This window comes from Rana temporaria, chromosome 4, assembly GCF_905171775.1.
Source record: "Rana temporaria chromosome 4, aRanTem1.1, whole genome shotgun sequence".
Lineage (NCBI taxonomy): Eukaryota > Metazoa > Chordata > Amphibia > Anura > Ranidae > Rana > Rana temporaria.
The window spans coordinates 216450829-216477108 of NC_053492.1; the positions used below are offsets into that span (position 1 = coordinate 216450829).

Here is a 26280-nt window from a genome sequence, read left to right on the forward strand (position 1 = left end):
AAGACCAGTTGCTATAGCAGTGGAAGCTCACACATGAACCAGCAGGATAGGAACACAGGCAGGTCACCCTGGTAGATGTCACAGGCTCACTTAAGGTGTGGAATCTAAGTACTAACTAGTGTTCACCAGAGCTCCTGATGGTGGAGATGGATTTTGCTGCATGTTAGCCCCAGGTTGCGGTCCTCAGGATCGCCCCACCAGGTGGTGAGCAAGCTGGGGCCCAATAGCAGATATAGCACATATGGATCAAGCAGAAGCATAGTCGAGGAACAAGCCAAAGGTTGGTAACAAATAGTTGCAAGTTGGGATTAAGCAGAAGCGTATTGGAGAAGCAAGCCAAATGTTGCAAAGATACAGAGAGCAGTAGGAGAAAAAAAAGCCAGATATTGGCTGGAGAAGGCACAATATTCTGGCAATCAGGAAGTGCAGAGACATGGCTTAAATCAGGAAGTTCGTGGGAGGAGAAAAGAGTTCACAGTTCAAGGTAAATAAAATTCACAGCAAGATCATGCAAGAAATTGTACAGGTCATTGTACAAGAGTCATTGCCAGACACAGCTGAGGTCCCAGGTCCTGGCAGGTATAATTGTTTTTAAAATGCAATAAAATGTGGTGCAAAGTGGCCGAGGTTTCATCAACTATAATGCACATTATCTCAGAAACCAAACCAGCACATATGTTAGTTTTTGCAGCACACATCAGCAAAGATGCAGTGCAAACTAATGTTATCTTTGTTTTTACATTTTAATAACGTTAGGTGCAAAGTGGGCAGGGCTTGTTGTTACATAATCTGAATTGAATTCCAATATCTCAAAAACCGACTCAGCTGAAACATTCATTTTTGTGGCACAAATTAGCACAAACAAATGGTATAATTATTTTTTTAAATTGAATAGCATGGAGTAAAAATTGGGCAGGGTAAACCTGTAATATCTCTGAAACCAAACTGCATAAATGTTCATTTTTGCATCACAACAATGCTATCTTTGTTTTTGAATTTTAATAACATGGGGCGTAAATTGGGTGGGGCTTGAGGTTTCATAATCTAGATTTGAATATGCAATAACTTCAAAACCGAATGGCAGAAACATACATTTTTGTGTCAATAGGTGTATACAACGGTCGTATGTCCATTTATTATAAATATATTAATCGGCAAATAAAATAAACATTTTGGATGGTATGTTAAGCAACATTTAAAGCCTATGAAAGATAATTTGTTCAATGTTCATTCTTACCTTTCAATGCCATTGCATGGCTTTGTAGTGACTTGGAAAAATTCTTGTCACTGGTGGCGCTCTTTTGTCCTGATGGGCCCTAAACGTTTGGGAACTGCCTTGTGCAGGCTTTCAAAGTTCCAAAAGATGTCAAACTCTTTAAAATTACAGCATCAAAACTCATGCGGTTTCAGGTTTGGCAAACATCTGGTTCAATTTCAGTCAAATGAAAAGATATTTTTTTTAAGTAAATGTAACTCAATTAGAATATGGAAATACACATACCTTAAAAAGTTTTGTCTAAATTACTCAATATTATACATTATTTTTGTAAATGTAAAAGGTGTGTTTTAACAACGAATGAAAATTATGAAAGGTACTTAAAATATCAAAGTAAATTAATTAACATTTATTTATTTGTTGAAAATTATACAAATTTTATGTTAAAATTACAAGCCAACATAATAATTTTTATCAGTGTAAGATGTGTAAATGACATGCAGAATGATTTTATTTAAAGGTCAAGACAGAGTCTACAGGTGAAAACAAATTTAAGAAGCAAGTTTTTTTTTTTAAATCAGAAAGGTTTTTATTGATACAAAAACAAATTTAGACAGACAGTACAACTCTCCAGTGCACAGATAGAGGTTGATTCCTTCAAGGCATACATCATACACGAATAGAAGCATGTCCCCTACTCCACCCACCAAGATCATTCTTCCCTCTCTTACAAATATACATGCCCTCCCACCTCGATACCAATAATACATCAGAAAAACCCTCATGATCCAAAAGGAAGCAAGTTTAAAAAAAAAAAAAATTACCTAAGACACCGCCTGCTAGTCTGAAAAAAAAAAAGAAAAAGGAAAAAGATGATGGGGCTTTAAATATCCTATTCAGAAACACTTATAAAAATGTTTTAGGTAGAACAAACACAAATATTTGTTTTTCCATAGCGTGGAGGAGGACGGCTTTGGATTCCATTCCATTTCATTTATTTTACATTCAAACACAAGCTTGTAAATTTGTTTTTTACTAAACTGCTAGGGCATTTAAAAAGAAAGCCAGTTAACTGGGTAACATTACATTGAATACTTTTTTTAGTTAGGGCTATGTGTTTAAATCCTATTCAATATGCAATTTCAAGGAAATTGTATTTTCGAAATATAATGCCTTTCCAGTATACAAAGACATTTTAAGGTGAAACGCTACATTTGTTAAGAAACACAGTTCTCTCCAGGCCTATTATATACAATGCAGGGGTCTTGGCAAAATTAATTGTAGATTCTTACTTGCTTCTATTCTCTGGCTACCCAGGCAGTAAATTTGTTTTGCAGACTGCTGAGAAAGTCAGTTTGCTATATAAAAACAATTACCTACATCATCATAAAGGGCAGTATTTGAAGGCATGGACTGTTACCTCATGTACTCTTTCCGGAACTCCTCGGAGGTAGCCAATCACACAAGGAGAAAATTTGACTTCTAGGGATGATTTATAAAAAAAAACTCCTACCACTTGGTTCCATTGTTACCATGATTGCCAAAAAGTGACATCAACATTTCTGTCAAGATTTAGAAAATCATTGTTTACCTGCAGTCCGAAATGGAAAGTAATTTTGAAAAGCATCAAATCACAAAGTGTTTTGGTAGCGAATATATCCATCACTTATATAAAATATTGGGGTCACTCAATGCCAATTCTGCATTAACTGTTATTCCATTACTCCTTGCTTATTTCTGTTAATGTGGTGATAGTAGTTTCTAAAAGAGGGGTCTATGGGACTTTATATGAGGAGATGACATTATCATCAGCCTCCATCCCTGTTTGAATATACAAAAGAGAACAAGGAAGCAGGACTTTAAATGAAGTACGTGGAGGGTCAAATGTTATGTGGAGTTAATAGTTAACATATCAATATGTGTAAAAAAGTAGGACATTTGCCTCATATTAATTAATATTCAATAGAAAATGAATAAACTACACACATAATTAAATACCTGCATAACGTTAAATATTAAATTAAAAACTTTATTAATACATAAATACAAAATCCATAAATAATCCAAAAAATTTATAGCACATAATACACATAGAAAAAACCCAAATGTTGATAGCACATACATAATTGGAATATAATCGAATACATAATGCATAAACAGAACCCACAATGACGTGGTAGGCAACCCTCCAAATGATGGTCATACATCAGGCTGTGATATATGGGTGAACATGTGTGATCGCAAAAACCAAATTGGGGCAGTAAAAAGTAAATGAAAAAAGTTATATATGTTAAACAACAGTGCGTGAGATCTCTAGATAGGGAAAGGGGAAATAGTGCATGAAGGTGTATGAAATAGACCAGATACCAGGAATCGGAGAAGGGCAAAACAGGTGAAGGAGCTCCCACAAAAAATAATTTGCTGGGCCCAAAAGTAAAAAGTGAGATGGTGAAAAGTGGAGAGAATGATGTCCTGGATGTGTTACCTACTAACCAAATGGGAGGTATGCTGTGTGTGGTGTCCAAGGGAAAAAGCAGAAGCCAAATGCTGTTTTACAGCATGGTAAAGGGCAGTATTTGAGTGCATGAAATGTTACCTCATGTTCTTTTTTTAATCCATGAAGAATTTATTAAAAAAGAAAGGCAAATACAATGGTACAAACATAGCCTCAGAGGGCAACGCATAGAAAAGCCCAATTTTTACAAGAGGATATGTAACAAAACGTTTACAGGAGGATTAAAGGTACAGTTTAGGTATGCAAGGCATGTATCAGAGAACAATCACAAAATCTTTATAAGACATCTCTACCATACCCCGTACCTGAAGAAGATGTACAGTAAAGTGGCTCAGGGGTAACATATCTAATCGTTCCCAATAAAAAGGGCTTCCGTGGACTCCCAGAGACCACAGTTAACCTGACAACCCTGTCTATTGGTCTACATCTCCTATTTGTCATTTCGTTCTTCTTAATTCAAGTGGGAAGGGGGAGGGGGCCTACCAGTGGAGACCCCGTCCACTCCCCACATCCAGCTTCAATAGGTGAAAAGAGGAGGAGGAAAATAGAGAGAAAGAAAAGGAAACGGAAAGAGGGAGAGAAGGAGAGAGAAAAAAAAAAAAAAAGGGGGGGGGGAGTGTGGGGGGGGGGGGGGGTTTCCTGAAAATATATATTTGTAAAAGGGGGTTGGTGGGGGGGTTTCATTACCCTCACCGTCTACTTCACTTCAACAGGGCCACAAAGTGGCAGTATCACAGGTTCTCAATCAGCCCGTATTCCGTATAAGGATTTGGTACTCCGTGGTGTTCCGAAATTCGAACCACGCATTCCAGACAGGAGTATATTTGGAAATCTTGTCATGTGCAATGCCTATCAATTCCTCTATCGCTGCAATATGGTCAATGCGTGCCATCCATTCTTTGATAGTGGGTGGCATTGTGGCTCTCCAATGTACAGGAACACATAGTCTAGCGGCATTGATCATATGTATCGCTATCGAGTCGCGATACCGTTTTTTGTTAATCTTTGATAAATGAAGAAGATATTGTGCTGGTGAGAACTCCAGGGGGAGCGAAGAAACTGCTGTCGTCACATCATGTACCTTTTGCCAGAATGATTGAATCAGGGAGCATTCCCACCAAATGTGGAGGAAAGTGCCTAGAGCCCGTCCACATCTCCAGCATCTATCCGTTATCGAGGGAGAAAATTTATGTACGATATCTGGCGTCCTATACCATCGTGTCCTAAGCTTGTATCCATTTTCCTGAATGCCCACATTTAGTGAGCCTTTAAAGATAAGCCAATTGATCCTTTCCCAGTCTTTCCTTTCAACTGGTCTGCCCAGCCGGGTTTCCCAGGAGGCCTGTTCTGCCTGCATACCCAGAAAGGGTTCCTTAAACATGGATGCATAGATCATCGAGATCACATGTCTCTGAGGCAACTTACTGGAGCATAGTGATTCCAGCACTGTGGGCGGTTTCGTGAGGCTACCCCTGAACTTTGGAGTATCTAGATAGTGTCTCAGTTGGAGATATGCATAGAAGGGAAACTTCTTTGTAAGAGACATCTTCTCAAGGTCTTTCAAGGATAAAAACCTATCTCCTGAGAAAAAATGCTTGGCCAGCATATCCGTATGTGGCCATTCAGCCGCCAAGAAGCTATCTTCTCGTCCCGGGATAAAGTCCGGATTACCCCTAATAGGGGTTAGTCTACAATCTGTCTGCGATATTTCGAATTTATGACATGTCTTCGTATATGCCAATAAGGTTGCCCCTACAAGTGGATGGGACAGGACATCAGGTGTCCAGTGTCTCTTAGATATCCAAGGCAATTTTCCTAGGTGCGCTTCTGTTATCTGGTTTTCCAACCTTACCCAGTCTTTACATCGCGTGTGTATCCGCCAATCTACCACACGCGTTAAGTGCGTGGCCCAGTAATATTTCTGCAGGTCCGGGAGACTGATGCCTCCTTCTATTTTGGGCAAGACGAGTTTCGTCCAGCTAATTCTGGGCGCTTTGGACCCCCAAAGGAACTTCCTACATATCCTTTTATATGTGGTGAAGAAAAAGGGCGGGAGCGCGATCGGAATCGTCTGGAGTTTGTACAGCATACGGGGGAGAACCGTCATTTTCAAAATGGCGGCTCGTCCGAACCAGGAGATTACTGGAGAGTCCCATTGGGTCAAATCTTGTTGTATGGCCTTCAGTTCGGGCGCAAAGTTCTTTTCGTAGAGTTCTGAAAGTTTTCCCGGGAGCCGGATACCCAAGTAAGTGATATCGTCAGATTTCCAGCGAAATGGGAAATTTTCTTGACAGCGGAGAACTAGTGATGAAGAGAGCGAGACATTGAGAGCAAACGACTTTGAGTAGTTAATTTTCAAGTATGAAATGAAACGAAATTGTTCAAACACTTGTAGTAAGTTAGGTAAGGATATTAGAGGGGAGGAAAGAAAAAGCAAGATGTCATCGGCAAAGGCCGCTAGCTTATATTCTTTTTGGGGTAATTTAATCCCTGTAATGTCAGGGTGTGCCCGAATGCAGCGGAGTAGGGGTTCCAGCGTGAGGATGTATAGTATAGGAGAGAGGGGGCACCCTTGCCTGGTGCCATTATGGATGGAGAAGGCCTCTGACAGGTGACCATTGACCCGGACCCTAGCTCGGGGATTTGCGTAGAGAGCTCCAATAAGGGCCCTCAATTTGGTCCCAAGACCCAGGGCCTCTAGAACCGAGTGCATGTAGTCCCAGGCCACCCGGTCAAAGGCCTTCTCCGCATCCAGTGATAAAAAGAATCCCTCATTGTCTGTGGAGGTAAGCCAATGATGTAAATTAATGGCCTTTATGGTGTTGTCCCTGGCCTCTCTGCCAGGGACAAAGCCCACCTGGTCTAGACCTACCCACGCCGGGACATAAAAGGCTAGTCGAGTCGCCAAGATTTTTGAAAAGATTTTCACGTCGACGTTTAGGAGTGATATCGGCCTGTAGTTCGCCACGTCGGAGGGGTCTTTACCCTCTTTAGGTATAACTGCGATATACGCCTCTAACAAAGAGGTAGAGTTGGAAGAGGAAGTCGTCAAGGAATTAAAAGCTTTAAGGAAGCCCGGTACTAGGAGGTCAGAGAAGCACTTGTAATATTGCGCCGTTAGGCCATCCGGGCCTGGACTCTTGCCTGGTTTGGTGGCTTTTAGGGCTTCTACCCATTCCTCAGATGATAACGGTGACTCTAATATTTGTCGATCCTCTGCAGACAGTGCTCTGGGACAGTATGTGCTTAGAAAGTCTTTTATCAGGAACTCCCTAGCAGCCAATGACCCCACTCCTTTCTCCTTCTCCCCAATGTTATATAACGTGTTATAATATTCTTGAAATTGACGAGGAATATCTTCTGTTTTAGTATGGATCTTACCCTGTTTATCTTTCAGATGATGAACAGTGGAAGTCAGAACACGTTTTTGCGTAAACCTTGCCAGCAGCTTACCTGGCTTGTTGCCGTGTTCGTAAAAAAGTTTCTGCGATAGCATTATGCGTTTGCGTGCCTTTTTAAACAGTTCTTCTCGTAAGAGTGTTCTTGTTTCCGCTAGCTCATCCGCCACCTCTATAGCTCGGGAGCCTTTGTGTTGCGTTTCAAGCCTTGCAATTTTATCTGTAAGCTCCTGAATGAGGGCCATATGTTCCCTTTTCCTTCTCGCTGCCATGGAGAGCAGATGTCCCCTCACCACACATTTGTGTGCTTCCCATTGAGTCATGGGCGACACATCAGGCGTGTCGTTATGGAGGAAGTATTCTCCAATTGACTGTTTCAAAGACGCCACATTCGCCACATCTGTAAGCAAGGAGGCATCTAGTCTCCAAACCTTCGTGAAAGGTTCTCTTTGAGGGAATCGTAAGGATAGAGTAACAGGATGATGGTCCGATAAAACCAGGTTCTCAATCGTCGCATCCTGCAAATACGAAAGGTCTTTTTGGGAAAGAAAGAGATAATCCAATCTCGAATATCGCTGGTGCGGGGACGAGAAAAACGTGTAGTCCCTACCTTTGGGATTCAGGGTGCGCCACGTATCATGTAGAGCTAAAGAGGCCAGACCTCGTTTCGCTTGCCTCAGAGCTGAGAAGGGGAGGGACGAGGCTCCTGTGGATGTGTCAAGGGTCGGGTCAAGAGCCATGTTGAAATCCCCCCCGAGGATCAAGAGACCCGATTTGAAAGCAGTAAGCTTCGCAAGGATATCCTTCAAAAAGGATATCTGTCTGGAGTTAGGGCAATATATGTTAGCAAATGTCAGCGGTTTGTCTTTCCACATCCCTTTAATAAAAATGAATCTGCCCCCCGGGTCAACCATCTGGTCAGAGAGACGGAATGCCATTGATTTTGCTAGTAAGATCGCTACCCCCTTCGTCTTAGACTCAGCACAAGTCGCATGAAAGACCTCAGAATATCTTTTGTCGGTAAGACGCTGTATACTATTTGTTTTGAAATGCGTCTCCTGAAAGAAGACTACCTGAGCCTTTTGTCTACGTGCTTCTGCGAGAAAGCTTGAACGTTTCTCAGGAATGTTAAGGCCTTTAGCATTCACCGATAGAATCTTGAGCGATAGAGGAGCTGCAGACTGCATTATGGAAGCCATGAGCGTTTAGTGTATGAATATATATCTGTGTTCCAAGAAATAGACGGAGAGGGTGAGGGGGAGGAAGGGGTAACACAAACAGACAGACAACAAGTAAAAAAAAAAAAAAAAAAAAGGGGGGGGGGAGAGAAGGAAAGAAATAGAGAGAAGAAGATCCCTAATAAGAGACCTAGGAGAAAAACCGGAGGTAATCCAAGTCCCGCTGAACTACCTATATAGGGTAAAGGGCGATCCAAAAAGTAGAAAACCCAGTACTATTCCGGAGGGAACAAGGGAGATCCAGCCTCACTTGAGGTGGGAATGTGAACCTGTACCTGAACTGACTTACTGGACCCGCCGTCCAGATCCCCAAGACTAATATGGGATCGTACCTGATCCAAAAAAAAAAAGAAGAACCCTTCAGCGAATACCAGAGTAAGAAGGTTGCATTGTGAGGGCACCCATCTCAAAAGGAGAAGGACTCCCCACGGCAACTCCCAAAGCTCTCATATGGTTCGTTAAACCTATCCCAAAGGTAGGTATGGAAACTGGATTTAAAAACATGAAAAACCTGAGCAACTTGAACTACCCTGAATAACGCCTGGATGCCCTTCCCCACGTGAGTGACCGTTATGTATGTTGGGAATTTGAACGTTAATACCAACCTCATAACTTCACTCACTGAGGGAGCATATTCTGTACATAGGACATCTGCACAGTGATCGCGGAATATAACCATAGTGAACCTTAAATTAACTGTATAACATAACTATAAAAGCACCCTTATTTTGTATAAACTTCTATAGGCGACCCCCGCAGGGGCGATAGCACAAATGCAGATCCCCGTCAATATGCATCAAATTAGCCATACTCAGATGACTCCATAAATCTACTCATCCTGCACAAATATGATTGCGTTTAGGGCCTCCTGCTGTGCCACCTCGACTCCTCTGAGGACGGAAATCTAGAGGCACCGCAAGGGTCCCACCTAAGAATCACAATATCAAGTTAGGACACAATAAAGTTATTGTAGGCTGGTCCTTACATCATATGCTGCCATCCCCAAGCATGAAAGTTATCATCATAGATATTTCAATAGTGTATTCATGACATGGTCACCCCTGAAAAAAAAAAAAAAAAAAAAAAAAAACAAAGGAGGGGGAGGGGGGGAGAGGGTAAGTAGGAAGAAGGGGAAGGGAGAAGGGATAGAGGAGGGGGAGGGAAAAAGGGAGTTTAGGGGGAGAGGAGGGGGGGGAGGGAGAGGGAAGGGGGTCTAGGGAACTCCCATATGAGTCATCAGATACAATAGTAGAGCATCAAAATATACTTATGCTTATGTACCCCCCTTGACCCACATATTCGTGAGGGAAGTGAGCAATGATTGTCCAAAGGTGCAGAGATTCCCTCAGGAGGCAAGATGGTAGTGTCAGAATATAGGCCAGTAGTATACCCCTCCTCCAGCAGGTTTGCAGTCCTTGTGCCTAGATGATCTCGCATTGCCACAAGGAGGGGACATGAGCACGGAAGGTGTTAGCTCACCTCCCGGATACTGGGCTCTGTTACACATGTGAGAGGGGGGGAAGAAGTGGTCGGAGTGGACACCCCAGATTTACCAGTCAGTACCCCATAGCACGGGGCGAGTTCATCCTCTTCTCCCCAAAATTTCCGCCAGTCAGCATAGGCGGCTATCCAGGTTCTACCTACAGGCTACAAAGCTCAGGAGTATATGGGAGTTCAAGATGAAGCAGGTCTGGGGTGACCATGTGTTCAGTTTGTGAGCTACAATGCCCAAGTGTGTGTAAGTGGGGGGGGGGGGAATATATGCCAGGAAATGGGATCAGCCTACCACAGTCTCCAAAGTGAACCTAATTCTCCGTCCGCCGTCGTACCGAGGACGGCGACGCCCGGGGGCTCTCTTCCGTCTCCATGTCTCCTCGAGCTCTGTGTGGAGAAGTCTCGGAAGGCCTGCGTCGTCTCTGCCTGCTCCTCTGCGATCTTGGGGTGTCATCCATCCTGGTGGGGATCCAAGGGTCAGGTTGGGAGAACGTGCCATACCAGTCAGGGACGTTGGCAACAGGGATGCCCAATGTGTCACAAAACTGTTGCAGGTCAGCAGGTGTTCTCAGAGAGGCAGATCTGTTCCCAGCTGTGGCTTGAAGACAAAACGGAAACTTCCATTTATACAATATGTGCCTATCACGTAAGAGTTGTAGCAATGGGCGCAGATCTCTTCTATGCTGCAATGTGATGGCTGATAGGTCTTGGTATAACTGGATGCGAGCTCCCTCATATTCCAGGTTAGCTTGGTTGCGTGCTAAGCGCAGTATGTCCTCTTTTTGCACAAAATTGACCAGGCAGCATACTATGTCTCTTGGTGGGTACCTCATGTTCTGTTTTCGCAACTTCTCAGAAAAGGAGGTAACCAATCACACAAGGAGAAAATTAAACTTCTAGGGATGATTTGTAACAAAACATCCTACTACTTGGTTCCATTGTTACCATGATTGTAAGAAAGTGACATCACATTTCTGAAAAGATTTAGAAAATCATTGTTTAGCTGTAGATTGAAATGGAAAGGTAATTTTGAAAAGCATTAAATCACAAAGTGTTTTGGTAGCAAATATTTGCAATCACTTATATACTCATTTCTGTTAACCACTTGCCTACTGTCCACATACACCCCCTTCCTGCCCAGACAAGATTTCAGCTTCCGCCACTGCGTCGCTTTAACTGACAATTGCGCGGTCGTGCTCCCAAACAAAATTGACGTCCTTTTTTTTCCCCACAAATATAGCTTTCTTTTGGTGGTATTTGATCGCCTGTGCGGTTTTTATTTTTGGGGTTATAAACAAAAAAAGAGCGTACATTTTGAAAAAAAACACAATATTTTTTACTTTTTGCTAATAAATATCACATTTTTTTTAAAAATATTTTTTTTCTCAGTTTGGGCCGATATGTATTATTCGACATATTTTTGTTAAAAAAAAAAAAATTGCAATAACCTGGTTTGCGCAAAAGTTATATTGCCTACAAAATAGGGGACATAATGATTTTTTTTTATTTTTTTTTTACTAGGATCTGCGTTTTTTTTTCGGGACTGCGACATTATAGCGGGCACATCGGACACTTTTGACACATTTTTGGGACCATTCACATTTATACAGTGAACAGTGCTATAAATATGCATTGATTACTGTATAAATGTGACTGGCAGGGAAGGGGTTAACCACTAGGGGGCGAGGAAGGGGTTAAATGTGTTTCCTGGGTGTGTTCTAACTGTGTGTGGAGGGGGGTGACTGGGAGAGGTGACCAATCTGTGTCCCTATGTACAAGGAACACAGATCGGTCTCCTCTCTCCCTGACAGGACGTGGAGCTCTGTGTTTACACACAGAGCTCCACGTCCCTGCTCAGTTACTGGGCAATCGCGGGTGCCCGGCGGCCATCGCGGCCGCCGGGCACGCGCACTGTGTTCCCAGTGATGCGACGGGTGTGCGCGCGCGCGCCCTAGAGGCTTTAAATGACAGGACGTCATATGACGTCCTGTCTGAACAATAGAGCATTCCGCCCGCCGTCATTTTACGGCGGGCGGGTGTCAAGTGGTTAATGTGGTGATAGTAGTAGTGGTGATGGGTATGTAATATGTGATAAATAAGAAAAAAGGTATCTATTTTCTGTATACCCCTCTAAGGATAGAATATATATTAATCAATACTCATTCAAGGTGGTTGCACAAATAGTGTTTGAATTTTTTTTTTTTTCATAAATGTCTGATTTAATGCTTACAGATATTTTTAAAGTGATCCACCACAATATATTGTGGGTATGCTAATGTAGCCATTTATTGATGCAGTAATGAATATCCTAAAAACTAAATGATTGTAGGATTGTATAGTTTTTGCACTTCACAGCAAAAATTTATATTAGTGAACCGGCTTTTCTTAATTTCCAAAAAAATATCGTCAATTTTATCTCTCTCCAGTATACATGACAGGATAGGACTCGATCATGAAATTGTCAGTGTTGTATGACACGTCACATTATTAAAGACAGAATGTTAAAAGAAAACCCCATGCTCCTCTTTATTTATTTATTTTTCATTTTTTTTCTGCTTTATCTGTACTTTAGGAGTCAATGGCAATAAAATGTAATACCTCATAAGGCTCAAATTAAACCACATACCAGCTTCTTAGATTTCCCTGAAACTTACTGTAGTTAGTGTGAACTCCCTGTTCTGCCCAAATCTGCCAGGAGATATACAGTATACATAATGCTAATGCTATACTCCCATGATTGATTCTCTATATTGTATTATAAATAAATATCTTGGGAGATATTCAGTATATAGTCAGTTCACAGACAAAATAGATTTATCAGTTTATTTTTTGATTTTTTTTTTTATAAATTACTATTTAATACCTTCACATTAAAACAAATCTATTCATCATATTGAATAAGGCATTTTTAATTACTTACAGTCCAAAATTAAATTCTTATGTTATTGTCCTTTGTTATTACAGGTGATTGCCATTGTTATGGATATGTTTACTGATATTGACATATTCAGAGAAGTCGTGGAGGCATCAACTAGAGGAGTTCCTGTTTACCTTCTTCTTGACGATGTGAACTTTCCTCATTTTCTGAAAATGGCTGAAAAGCAAGGCATACAAGTTCAAAGGCTTAGGGTAAGTTAACATAATGTTTCTGCAAACACTTAAATATGTGAAACAGCATACATGTGGATAACAGAACAGGAATGGGTTTCCTTCAGGCTTTCCTGGCCTCAATTTATCCAGTGCTTTATATGCTCCAGCATGGAGGCTCTCACAGATTAAAGTTGAAACCTCACTATCTATAACTCTCCTCTTAAGATGAACTGCAGCACATGGGTAAACATACCTGAGTATGGGATATGTCACCTGGGAGCTCTCACAATGAGGACTAAGCCTAAGTTGGACATAGTTCAGCAATAACAGAATACTAGGGCACTTATGTGTTTGAAAACACAAACAATTTGCGAGTGAACAGTATAAATAATGTCAGTATTCCAGCTTAACTGTGGGTCTTTGACCCTCTCACCGCTCTCCCTTGGGATATCCCTTAGCAACTTGCCAAGATTTTGGAGGGCCCTCCCTTTCAAGCTCTTTATCTATTTGGCAGGAAAAAATGATGGCTATAGAAGCAGTGTGACACCTCCCTTACTCCTGCATCAGGCCTAGACAGCAGTGACTTAGATCACTGGTTGGTGATTTAAACTAGCACCCGGGCAGCCAACAGTGCAGGCTTTGTCTTGCTCAGTTCAGCAGTCTGTGTCAAGATACAGCAGTGCTCAGCACTAGATCAACCATTTTTTCTTCCCCAGAGAGTCCTAAACAGCACCTCCCATAATGCAGCAGCTCTCCAGTTGGCGACTATCTCAAACTCCCCCCTCTTGCTTCCCAGGTTTTCCTTTTTATACACCCTTGTATCCATGCCTCCTGCTCCTAGGTGCACTTGGGTATAGTAGTTATCTTCCCAACAGTGGTAATGGCGTTGTTCTCTGCCCAAACTACATTTCTTAGTGTTCTGCAATCTAAGTTCAATTCCAACAACAAGCACACCTGCTGCTACCATCTTGTGGAGGAAAACGAGCCCTGCATAGTTTATTAACATTAATTCCTGTTACTCACATGCACCCAAACATCATGCAACTGTGATAAAACTTATAATGTAAACTCGATAATTGAACATTACCTAATCAAGCCTACGAACTGCAGCACAGTTCCTACTGTAACCAGTTGCATAAAACTGTATTCTTGTTCTCTGTTTCAGTTCAGCATGCATAACAGTTCATAATGTATTTTATATCATTTACGTTGTACCTTAAATCTTGCTACCACAGTAGGATCAATTTATCCTATGGAGATAATTACACGTATCAATACAGAAACTATAAGTACACCACAGTGTCTGTAAAACATAGTTTATGGAATAGCTTGTATTGCTATGCTTTTTACATTATTTTCAGTGTACACTTTATAATGGTAACACTTAACAGCATTGTATAGGTAAATAGTACATATTACAGAATATATTATCGCTTTGATGTAGACTTAAACACAATAAAAAACACTTTGACACAATCACAGATATTTGCAATCAAACTAATTACTGTATGATGGCATCAAAATGTCCCTTCAAAAAAGAGTGTGCTCTCAACATCCAGAAGTCTCTATGTCAAGATACATACACACTGCAAACATGGCAGCACTTTTGTTGCCAAGTAGAACGTCCTACTTGCAGGTTCTGAGCTACTCCAGGTACAGCTTCATGTGTGATTCCAGAGTAAGTCATCATGAATATTAATGCTTGCACTGTGTAAATATATCTTTAAAGTGGAAGTCCATGCAAAAACGAGAATCCCTGTGTCTACTGTATAGCCGTCAACATTCTAACACTAAAATCTCTAGCCCTGAAATGAAAAAAATCTGTATACATACCTTTTTATGCAGGAGATCTGCACCAATCTCCAGCGGCGGAAGCTCTGATCCCACGTTGAGCTGTCAACCTGGGCATGGCTGTGGTCACGGGTGCAGAGAACATATCCGTCAACGGAAGCCCCATAGTAACTCTATGGGTGATGTCACTTCCCATTCATTTTACAGCCGTTGTCGGACGTGTACTCTGCAGAGCTTTCGCTTGGGTTGATCGGGTCGAATTGGCTTCAGAAAGGGTATGTATAGTGATTTTATTTTTACAGGACTAGAGAGGCTAGTGTTAAAATGTTGGTGGCTATAGTGGCTATAGATGCAGAGATTTTAGTTTTTGCATGGACTTCCACTTTAAGGATTCAAGGAATATTTAAAAGACAAAATGTATGTTACCAGACTGCATATTATTCACCAGCACAAGGGAATTGGCAGTTCTCCTATATGTACAATTATAAAAAAAATGTAACGCCCCCTAAATTAATGCAAACATATTTTATAAATATAGTTGTTTATTTTATCATTAGAATGGTCTGCATTTCTTAGCTTATACTGCTGAATAGTTTCTTTGTTACGAACAATAACTTAGCGCTTCAGTTTCTGGAAGCACCTGGAAGCACCAACAAAAGTTCATAAAGTGTCCTTGAAAAGTGGCTTCTGTAAATGAAATGTGCTGTACTGGTGGCCATAGGTCTTAAAGGAAAATTGTGCCATTAGTACAGTTGTATGTTAATGTCACCCACCCCATGAGCGATGTCCTCCAGGTTAAATACTTACCTTCCTTCCTGGCCCAAGGATTTTTTCCTGTACAGTCCTGTCAGGGTCTACTTAGCCTTTTGACCAACAATGACCTTGGACTGCCACATAGCCTTGTCCCTCAAAAACTGCTTTACCATGGACCTGTTTCTTCCTGTTGAAAAACTGTACTGCTCTGAACTGTTGGCCACCACAATGAATGCCATTGGCTTGGGGAAGAAGGTAAACATTTACCCAGGTAGACTGCACTCCCATTGGTAAGGGCAATAATAAAGTACAACTGTACTTAATATACAGTTGTCCAGATTCAGCTCTTGCAAATTATCATTAATTCAACATGACTAGGTGGACTTAAAATGTTTGTTACCCCAAAACTTCATATTCCTGATATGTGCCTGCTGTAACATGTACTTGTATGAGAAAGTATCCTGTTCACTTTGTATGCTTCCTTTATGTGAAATCACTCGGGTTCTTGCCAGTCCTTCTGGTTTCCTAATAAAAACTGACCACACTAAGCAAGATAGTACACCGTAGTCAATTATTTATCTATGCCTGTCCTGACACGCCCTGCCTGCACAGCCATTCACTGGGAAGCTTGTTGTGCTGCTTCTTCTCCTCCCAGCTCTTATGCAGCTGAGAACAGAGGGCATATGATCATTTAAAAAAAATGGAAAATGGTATTTATAATGTATTTTTATATACACCTACCGGTTGAACAGAAAAAAAACTCTCAGATCATCGCATCCACACAAGCAATGTTGAGCCAGGGACTTCTGTTTATAATTTTTATCAAGTTTACATTTTGTGAGTGTTGGGCACACATTGGTGCATTTATATTTACAGGAGCACACCTCACTACATGTTAGTAGTGTATTCATGAAAAAAGAGGAGAGTTTAGTACTACTTAAAAAGATAATCACACATCCAAAATATTAAAGTCTAGAATACAGTATTGCTGATGCTATACATAAAAAAACATTATACATTGGAACCTCAGATTACGAGTATAATTCTTTCCAGGAGAATGCTCGTAATCCAAAGTACCCGCATATCAAAGCGAGTTTCCCAATTGAAGTCACTGGAAATGAAAATTATTTGTTCTGCATTGACTTCAATGGCATGCAATACCACATGTGGCCAGAGGTGGGGTGGCGCCGGAGAGCCTCGAAAATGCAAGGAAAGGCCAGAGGACAGCTCGGCTGACCTCGGCAAACCTCGGAAACTGCATTAATCGCAATCCGAGGTTCCACTGTATTCCATACCACCACATTGAGCTTAAAGGTATCTCCCAAGTATGTAATTGGAAGAATTTGGTGGGTTTTCCATGTTGTCCTCAAAGTCACATTGAAAAGCCCCTCTCCCTGTTGTATGTCCAGCTTCCATACCATTTTTGCCAAAGCTTGCCTTTTAGCATTTAAAGTTAGTGTTAATTTAGTGTTAAGATACCCCTTGCCTCATCCTCAAATGACACAGGCAGATTCACACATCCCTAGTTCAAAATACATTATTTTGATCCCTCTACTTCTACCAAAAAAGTGAGGGTGAATGAACGGGAGAATCTGTTTGAGATTATACGGATGATTTACTAAAACTGGAAAATCTGGTGCAGCTGTGCATGCTAGCAAATCAGCTTCTAACTTCAGCTTGTTTTTTTGACAAAAAAAACTGGAAGATGATTGGTTTCTGAGCACCCACTTTTGCACTCTCCGATTTTAGTAAATCAACCCCTATGGCTTTTATATTAAACAAAATCATGAAACTAAGTGGTGCTGCAGCAAGGAGAAGTAGAAGTAATGCCCAGAATAACCAATCATGATTCAATTTTCATTTTCAGAGTTTAGATTGAAAATTGAAGTACACAATAAACTGGTTGATGTACATAGTGACACATTTTTTTTGTCTGTCGTTTATAAATAAACCAAAGCTATTTTATTTACATGCAATTAGCATAGTGAGTTGTCTTGTTTTTTTTTTGTTTTTTTTTGTTTGTTTTTTGTCATAAGTCATATTCAGTTTTTCTGCTGTATGTGATTTTCAAATATTCATGTTGAAAAGTGAAAAAATCTTATTTATGTTTGTTTGTTTATATATTTATATCTTATCGTCTTTCATGAACATAATCAATCCCCAAACGTTATTCACTTTTCATTTTTCTTTCTAAACCTTAAACCATTGCCATTGCCTCCTGGGTGAGAGTTCAATTATTTTTGACATCCCTACAGCTAGACATCTATGCAAAAGGGGTGATTGGACTTTTGGCATCCTGTAACTTTCCCCAAGGAAATATGATGCTCATATACAATATGAATCTACATTGAGTTTTATGATCTAAGAGGTATACATACTTACAATTGTGCACAAAGAGTGTATATATATATATATATATATATATATATATATATATATATATATATATATATATATATATATATATATATATATATATATATATATATATGTATATATATATATATATATATATATATATATATTTATTTATTTTGTATTTTTTTTTATTTTTATGAAAAGGACATTGGGCCAAATCCTCAAAAGAGATACGACGGAGTAACTGCTGTTACTCCGTCGTATCCCTGGTCCTAACTATGGAACTGATCCACAGAATCAGTTTTCCATAGTTAGGGAGAAGATCCGGCATGTGTAATTGAATTACACTGCCGGATCTTAGGATGCAGTACCGCATCCGCCGCTGGGGGCATTTTGTGTTGTAAATGCCGACTCGGGTATGCAAATTAGCACTTACGGAGATCCACAAAGCTTTTCTGCTTCGTTTTTTCTCGGTAAGTATTAAGTTGCATAGGCAAAATTAGGGCTGCTTTTACATGGTGTAAAGTTAGTACACCATGTAAAAGCAGACCCTTCTGTCTGAAATTTCTAGGTAAGTGCTTTGTGGATCGGGCACTTAGGTAGAAATTTTAAGGCAGTGTAACTTAAATTAGAATTTCGCCGTTACGCCGGGTCTTTGTGGATTTGGCCCATTATATTTAAATGAAAGGGAATTCAATTTAATGTTTCACATGCATTATTATGTGATTATAGTGCATAGTTATTTCCCTCTAAAAAATATAGAGGCTTTTTATTGAGGGCACAGACAGCAATAAATTCCGCAGTTATTTGAATCCTTTCCTATTCTACCCAAATAAAAGGAATTGTGCTATAGATACACTTTAAACTATGGTGATTTTAGCATGGTTTGCATGGATACTGTTGACTGCTATTATCACAACCATTTATCTAAAATAATCGAAAATTGATTATATACATTTAATAAGGTTGTGTACTGACCTTCCAAGATAATAGTGAAGAAATGTGTGTGATAGGTTGACAGAATTAATAGTACAGCAATATCGGGCAGAAATTATTACATATACAGTATATATAGCATATATTGTATTTATGGGTTAGTTGTGCAAGGGAAATCACCTCTGCATTTTCACAATTTCCCTAGCAGATAAGCAGTTCACCTACTGACTATTGTTTTTATGTTGTATTTTTTTTTCCCACAGAATATGCGAGTAAGAACAGTTAAAGGACAAGAATATACTTCCAAATCAGGAGCCAAATTCTGTGGGAAGATGGAACAGAAGTTTCTGCTAGTTGACTGTGAGAAAGTTATGTATGGCACTTACAGGTAATTTGTCTCCACTACTGCTTTAAAGAGAAATCAGTAGCAAGGGCCTTTGTAAAAACCCTTGTAGAACCTTCATTTGTTGTAATAGTTCTGTCCTACCTATCAGGGATTAGAATTCATGAAACAGGAAAAGTGTGGACTGTTGAGGCACCACATGCACAGTATATAAAATCCTAAAAAATATATATATATTTTTTACATCAATTTAAATAATTAATTATGGATAAACTCCCTATATAAAATGATGGGATATCTTTGTATTTATAGTATGTCCTCAAAATCATAGTGGTTTTCTGCATATTGAATACTTCTTGCTATTGGAATGGTTTCAAAGACATCTATAAATTCCGAGTCATAGGAAGTAGTGCACTGGCAAAGATTATGAAGGAGCACCAGTTCTCACTTTTCCGTAATATTAAACTCTCATTCTAAGATAGGAACTTCCTTTTCTTGGTGTGATTTTTGCACAGATCTAAATTTTGGTTAGCACAAATTCTCACTAACTAACAAAAATAGATATTTAAAGTGTTAGTTCAGCATTACTGAAAAATCTGTAAGGTGAACTTATATAGGTCCCCCTCCCTATCCCACCCCATCCCACTCCATCCCACTGACCTCTACTGCCTCTATCTCCGGGTCTAAGCCCCGGTATATCCACATCAGGAGCCTGGGGCTTAGAAATCCTCTCTCCTTCCTCAATTCTTCTCCATAGCTGACAGGACGGCTATGCGGCTGCTGATTGTTCGGAGCCGCCCACGTGACTGCGCTGACTAATTAGAATGCTCCAAATGTCCCTCGGGGGTCCTGGCCTGGATATACTGGGCTTAGAACTGGAGATAGTGTCAGTCCAGGTGAGTGGGATCGAGGGGGGGGGGGGGGGGGGAGGGGCACCTATGTAAGTTCACCTTACAGAGTTTTCTGTAAAGGTGAACTTACACTTTAAAGATCTATTTTTGTTAGTTAGTGAACAATTGTGATAGCCAAACCAATTTAGATTTGTGCAAAATCACACCAAGAAAAGGAAGTTCTTAGTTTCCTAGAATGTTTTAACAGATTAGATAATAGACTAAATGATCAAACAGGTTTCAGAAATGTAAGTAATAAGGATGGATACTACATGAATGTATAAAATGTTTTACTGAATGAAGTAAGACCCCTTAATATTTTTTTTTTTTTATCTTTGGATAGAATACAAAAGGAATGCTTTGGGATGTACCTGTTAAGAAGAATAATTTCAGTTCTTATTTTGCTGCTCATCAGTGTATTGCTGTGAACTGTTCCCCTCATTGAGGTGTATTTGTCTATAGTTACAGTACCTGAAGAATACTTCCAACAGCACCTAGTGTGATTTTAGTTTAACAAGACCATGCATCACAATAAAGGCACATAAACCCTGACTTACTAAAGGAGTAAAGGATATGCACTTGCAATGGGAATTTACACTTTGCAAAGTGAATTTTCATGTATCTTAGTGAATGAGATAAAACAATGTGAAAATTCACTTTTCAAAGACTACCTGATGATGTACAATGAAAGTAAAAAAATAAAGCAGGCTTATTGCTTGGACATGACTGAATGATTGGAGTCAGTGTAAATTCTAATTGCTAAGCTAAAGGAAAATTCTCTATGCAAAAAATAAATTCACTTAGTGACTAAGATGAACATATAATAACTTCATCCAATTATGTGCAAGAAATATCCCTGCTTTATATTTAATTATCCTTGCACATGATTGGATATTCTTTGCTAAGTATCTTTTCAGTATGTTTTACCTCTATTTACTTCTATTTGTTTGGTAAATCAAGGCTGAGCTTAAACAAAGACAAAGAGATTAAACAAATTCTATGTCCTGTTTATTTGGCCCATGTGATCATTTTGAAATGTACAGGGTGGGGTTATATGGATACACCTTAATACAATGGGAATGGTTGGTGATATTAACTTCCTGTTTGTGGCACATTAGTATATGTGAGGGAGGAAACTTTTCAAGATGGGTGGTGACCATGGCGGCCATTTTGAAGTCGGCCATTTTGAATCCAACTTTTGTTTTTTCAATAGGAAGAGGGTCATGTGACACATCAAACTTATTGGGAATTTCACAAGGAAAACAATGGTGTGCTTAGTTTTAACGTAACTTTATTCTTTAATGAGTTATTTACAAGTTTCTGACCACTTAAAAAATGTGTTCAATGTGCTCTCCAGTGACATGCGGGGAGTGCTACGCTGTGGGCTCTAGCTGAATGAAGCTAGGACAGCCACTGATGTTTCTTCATTAGACCCCTTTCACACTGGATACACCAATAGCGGAGCGGTAAAATCGCTGTAAAATAGCAGTGTTTTACCGTGATTTTAACGCTTCGCTATAGGCGTATGCAGTGTGAAAGGGGTCTAATGAAGAAACATCAGTGGCTTAATTCAGCAAGAGCCCACAGCGTAGCACTCACCGCATGTCACTGGAGAGCACATTGAACACATTTTATAAGTGGTCAGAAACTTGTAAATACCTCATGAAAGACTAAAGTTACGTTAAAACCAAGCACACCATTGTTTTTCTTGTGAAATTCCCAATAAGTTTGATGTGTCACATGACCCTCTTCCTGTTGAAAAAACAAAAGTTGGATTCAAAATGGCCGACTTCAAAATGGCCGCCATGGTCACCACCTATCTTGAAAATTTCCCCCCCTCACATATACTAATGTGCCACAAACAGGAAGTTAATATCACCAACCAATCCCATTTTATTAAGGTGTATCGATATAAATGGCCCACCCTGTACTTTTCACTACGGGAGCCTCAGGTATGGTCAGTTTGAATTACCTAGGTTTGTGATTAGTCTTTTAATAAATAGCTACTTCATGTAACAGTTTAATAGTTATGAAGATTCACTAAGATCAGTTAGATTGACATAACAATGATCAAAGAGCAAAAGTGTTTTAAATAGCGTATTAATGCTTACTCTAAATATTGTTTTTAATATATTCATTGCAATAATCTAACTACATATTATTTTTTTAAGCTTCATGTGGTCATTTGAAAAAGTTCACCTAAGTATGATTCAAGTCATCACTGGTAAACTTATTGAGGCATTTGATGAAGAATTTCGAACTCTCTATGCTCGCTCCTGTGTACCTGCAGCATTTGGCCCAGAGGAATCTGTCATAGCAAAACACAAAAAAATCCCATGGGAAAATGGTTCATATTCCTATCAAAACTCAATTCCTTCCCTTCTATCTGCTTCAAGTCAAAGAAGCCTTTTTGGAAGAAAAGACCAAATGCACACATTGGACTCCTCTTATTTAAATGCACGAAGTAGATTTATAAATAATGACGATGATAAGTACAACACAAGGAACCCCTCATTTAGAGGTTTCAATGTACAAAATAAAATCAATCAGTTCCAACAGTTTGATCGCAATGACAACTGGAAAAGACACAGTTATGCAGCAGGGGAAAAGACAGATTCAACTCCATATTCAATGCTGAACAGAGCTATGAACGGCAGAATGCACAATCCTCACATGCATTGGAATAGGCAGCCCGATATGCCCAGTATAGGGTCCTCATCTAGAGGAGGCTATTCTAGCAATTATAATGGTTCGACAACACAAAGCTTTACAAATCGGCTGCCACAAAGAATAACACCAAACCTTCCTGAAAGAAATTCAAATGTACGAAGGTCTTTCCATGGCACAGACAATCATGTGAGATCAGTGCAGCAGAGGATGCCCACATTGGAGCATACAACTAAGTCCTTCCTCCGAAACTGGAGAATTGAATCGTACTTGAACGATCACACTGAAATACCTCCGGATACAAGTGAGATTATGGCAGACAGACTTGACAGTAATGAGAGAGTTGAAAATGCAATGGACAATCAACTGTACAGCCAGACACGGCTCCGCTCATCAATTCTGTACAAGCCCACTTTACCAGAGCAAAAAGAAGCTAGCAGTTGCACTACAAACTCTTCTCACTCAAATTCCACTATTGTAGATTCTCAGGGTAGCCTCACTCCAAAAGCATCAACACCACAAAGTATCAGATATGCAGAATCACAAGGTGTCAGCAATTTCACAAGCCATGACACACCCCATTTGTCACAACAACATGATGTCTTAAAAAGGCATAGTCTGCAAGTGCCAGATAATTCTCAGTATATGACTCATGGTTTACATTACAACACTAACCCGGGGCCATCAAGCTACCTGTATACATCACTTTCTAAAAACAGGCAAACAGACAGCGTAAGACAACCAAATGACAATATTCTAAAACGACGTAGCTTGCCACTTTTTGAAAACCGCAAAGTAAATTTAGGTCAAAGTAACAATATTATTCCACCAAACTATATTTACAATTCACTGGTGAAGAGGCAGACTGAAACCCCTGTACCTCAAACCCCCCCAAATGCTAATAGCAGCGAGATATTAGAAATAAGCTCATATCAAGTAAATGAAAAGGTCAGCAATGAGCCAGCAGAACCTGTGAAAGGTGCACTGTCCACTGAGTCCTTAGATGAAGAAAATAACAAAGATTCCCCTGGCAAGAAGGAAGGCAAAGGTTCACCTAATTTTCTTAAAAAGGGTTCAAAGAAGCTCAAGTCATTACTTAACCTTGCACCAGATAAAAAAGAAACCCTATCTAAAAATAAAGCCCCTGCATTCTACAGAATGTGCAGTAGCTCTGATACGCTTATTTCTGAAGACGATAACCAGCAAATTCCTAAAAGTCCTAAGAAATCTGAAACTAAAAATGATTCATCTCCTAAGAAAGAAAAGGCAACACTATCAATTTCTCAGATTAGCCTTAACAAAAGTAGGGAGAATGTAGGTCTAGGTTCCGGGAAGTCGAATATTAATCTTGCTGATGAAGGTAAATCAAACCTGTCTTCGGGTCTTAGCACTGTTGAAAACAAGTTTCTCGAAAACACTGGTGATGCTTCTGCTCCACGATTTAATACAGAGCAAATTCAGTTCCAGGATACAAAAATGCAAACCAGCAGCAACCCATATGGACGAATAGTAGCACCTACAATTCACAGGGAGCTTTCTTTGAGGCATCCAAAAGAAACAATCCACAGAGAATTGTCTCAAAGAGAGGTGCACCATAGTGAAATACCACCCATGCTGCAAAGAGAAATGCACTTAAGGCACTCACAGCACAGAGATATGCACCATCATAACGAGTTATTACGTAGAGATATAAACAGAGTACCATCTGTGTCAGATTTTGCAAAGCCTCAGGAGGACTCCAGCCTTTCTCGCACAAGTGAAAGAAGAGTGTATAGTCGCTTTGAACCATTGTATAGGTTACAAAACAATATCCCTCCTTCACATCAACAAACTAGCACTCCTCAAGGTTTAGACTATCAAAATAAAAGCATGGTAAATAATGTGACTACCTATTCAAGACCACAACATGTCTTAAACTACAGTTCCAATGTTTACAACTCAACTCAGGTTCAGCCTAATGAAAACAAATTTGGTAGGTTCATGCAAAAATTTGGTAGCTTTATTCACAAGAAACAATAAAGAGCACTGATTCCTCATCTTTAAAACTTACTTGTAAATAAGAAACTGTTTAATATGTCTTTGGTGCTCTAGGAATTTATATCTATGCATTTTGTTAAATATGTACTTTCTTAATAAAAATTAATTGATGGTTGTCCTTTAGATTTTTTTTTACTTAAATAGAACTTTGGTAATGATCCATGGTGATGACATGAATACGTTATAATGGGCAAATATCCCAGAATATTAGAGCCTAATTCCCACCAAAAATGTTTTTGACAGAATGGCAGGTTTTTACTGCTGTTTCTAAAGCCAGTAGGGATATGTTTTCTTCTCCTGTGTGATCATTGAGGCAGGAATCAAGCAACATTTCTATAAAAGAGGCACAAATAGTCATGAATACTTTTTGCAAAGTGTGGAAAAGTGAAAACCTGTGCTTTGTTTTTATTGCTGAGATATGTGAGTGAGGTGAGGTACTCAATCTCCCACATTTGGAGTCCAATATAGCCAAGACCAAATTTGATTCTCTGGCTCTGGTTAGGTAGCTCTCATAAACCAGGGACTTAAAGCGATTGTAAAGTCTTGTTTTTTTTTTTTTTTAAATACCAAACATGTTATACTTACCTATCTACTTTGCAGTGGTTTTGCATAGAGCAGCTCAGATCCTACCCTTCTTGGGCCCCTCCCTCCTGACAAGTGCCCCAAAAGCAAGCAGCTTGCTATGGGGGCACCTGAGCCAAACCTCAGCTCCATGTGTCCATTCAGACACAGAGCCACGATTAGGCCCTGCCCCCCCCTCTCCTCATTGGCTCACTGCCTTTGACTGCAGTGGGAGCCAATGGCTCTCCGCTGCTGTCTTAACAAATGAGGAGGAGAGTCCTAGGCAGCAGAGTCTCTCATGCAACATTGCTGGATAGAGATGGGTTTAGGTAAGTATTATGGGGGCTGAGGGGGGCTGCTGCACACAGAAGGTTTTGTATCTTAATGTATAGAATGCATTAAGATAAAAACCCTCCTGCCTTTACAAACACTTTAAAAGGGCACCCTGAATAGAATAGATTCAGGAGGAAGAAAATTAAAGAGAAGTATTATACCAGGGTCATAGATTCCAAGAAGAGTTTTAATTATTTCATACAAGGGTAAAGTAAGATAAAACTGACAATGGATTTTGGGGCTTAGGCATGTCCTACTACCATCTTATGAAGCCCTAAATATACACAATGCAACTGAACTATATCTTTCCACTGCTATATACATAAATCTCCCAGCTTATTAGGTGAATAGGGTGCCCAAGGAAACTAAAAATATCTTAGCTTTTTTGTCTTATGTCACCAATATATAAAGTAATTATAGTATTTTTCAAAATGGTCTACCTCCAGATGTTTTAATTACTGTCTCTGGCATTTCTTTACTTCCTGTGATATCTCCACAGCAGAGAAACAGGTGGAAATAAAAACCTGGCAGAGGTTATAGCCCTTCCCAACTTGGTTTTAACTAGAATGTACTGTCATATATATATTTTTAGATTACAATGAAAACTGTGTGAATAAATACATATCAATCAACTACTTTCATTGTTCTACATGCACTAAA

At 39.7% G+C, this 26280-nt stretch overlaps 1 protein-coding gene across 4 annotated transcripts in view; it reads left to right on the forward strand.

Annotated features, from left to right (window-relative positions):
* Window positions 1-24844, forward strand: part of FAM83B (family with sequence similarity 83 member B) — a 166749-nt gene extending 141905 nt beyond the window's left edge. For all 4 annotated transcript variants that reach the window (XM_040349844.1, XM_040349843.1, XM_040349845.1 and 1 more), the window contains 3 exons: window positions 12826-12990; window positions 19053-19177; window positions 22194-24844. In XM_040349844.1, coding sequence (XP_040205778.1) covers window positions 12826-12990; window positions 19053-19177; window positions 22194-24708 — 2805 coding nt within the window. In that variant the 3' untranslated portion in view covers window positions 24709-24844. The remainder of the gene's footprint in view (window positions 1-12825; window positions 12991-19052; window positions 19178-22193) is intronic.
* The last annotated feature ends 1436 nt before the right edge of the window (window positions 24845-26280 follow it).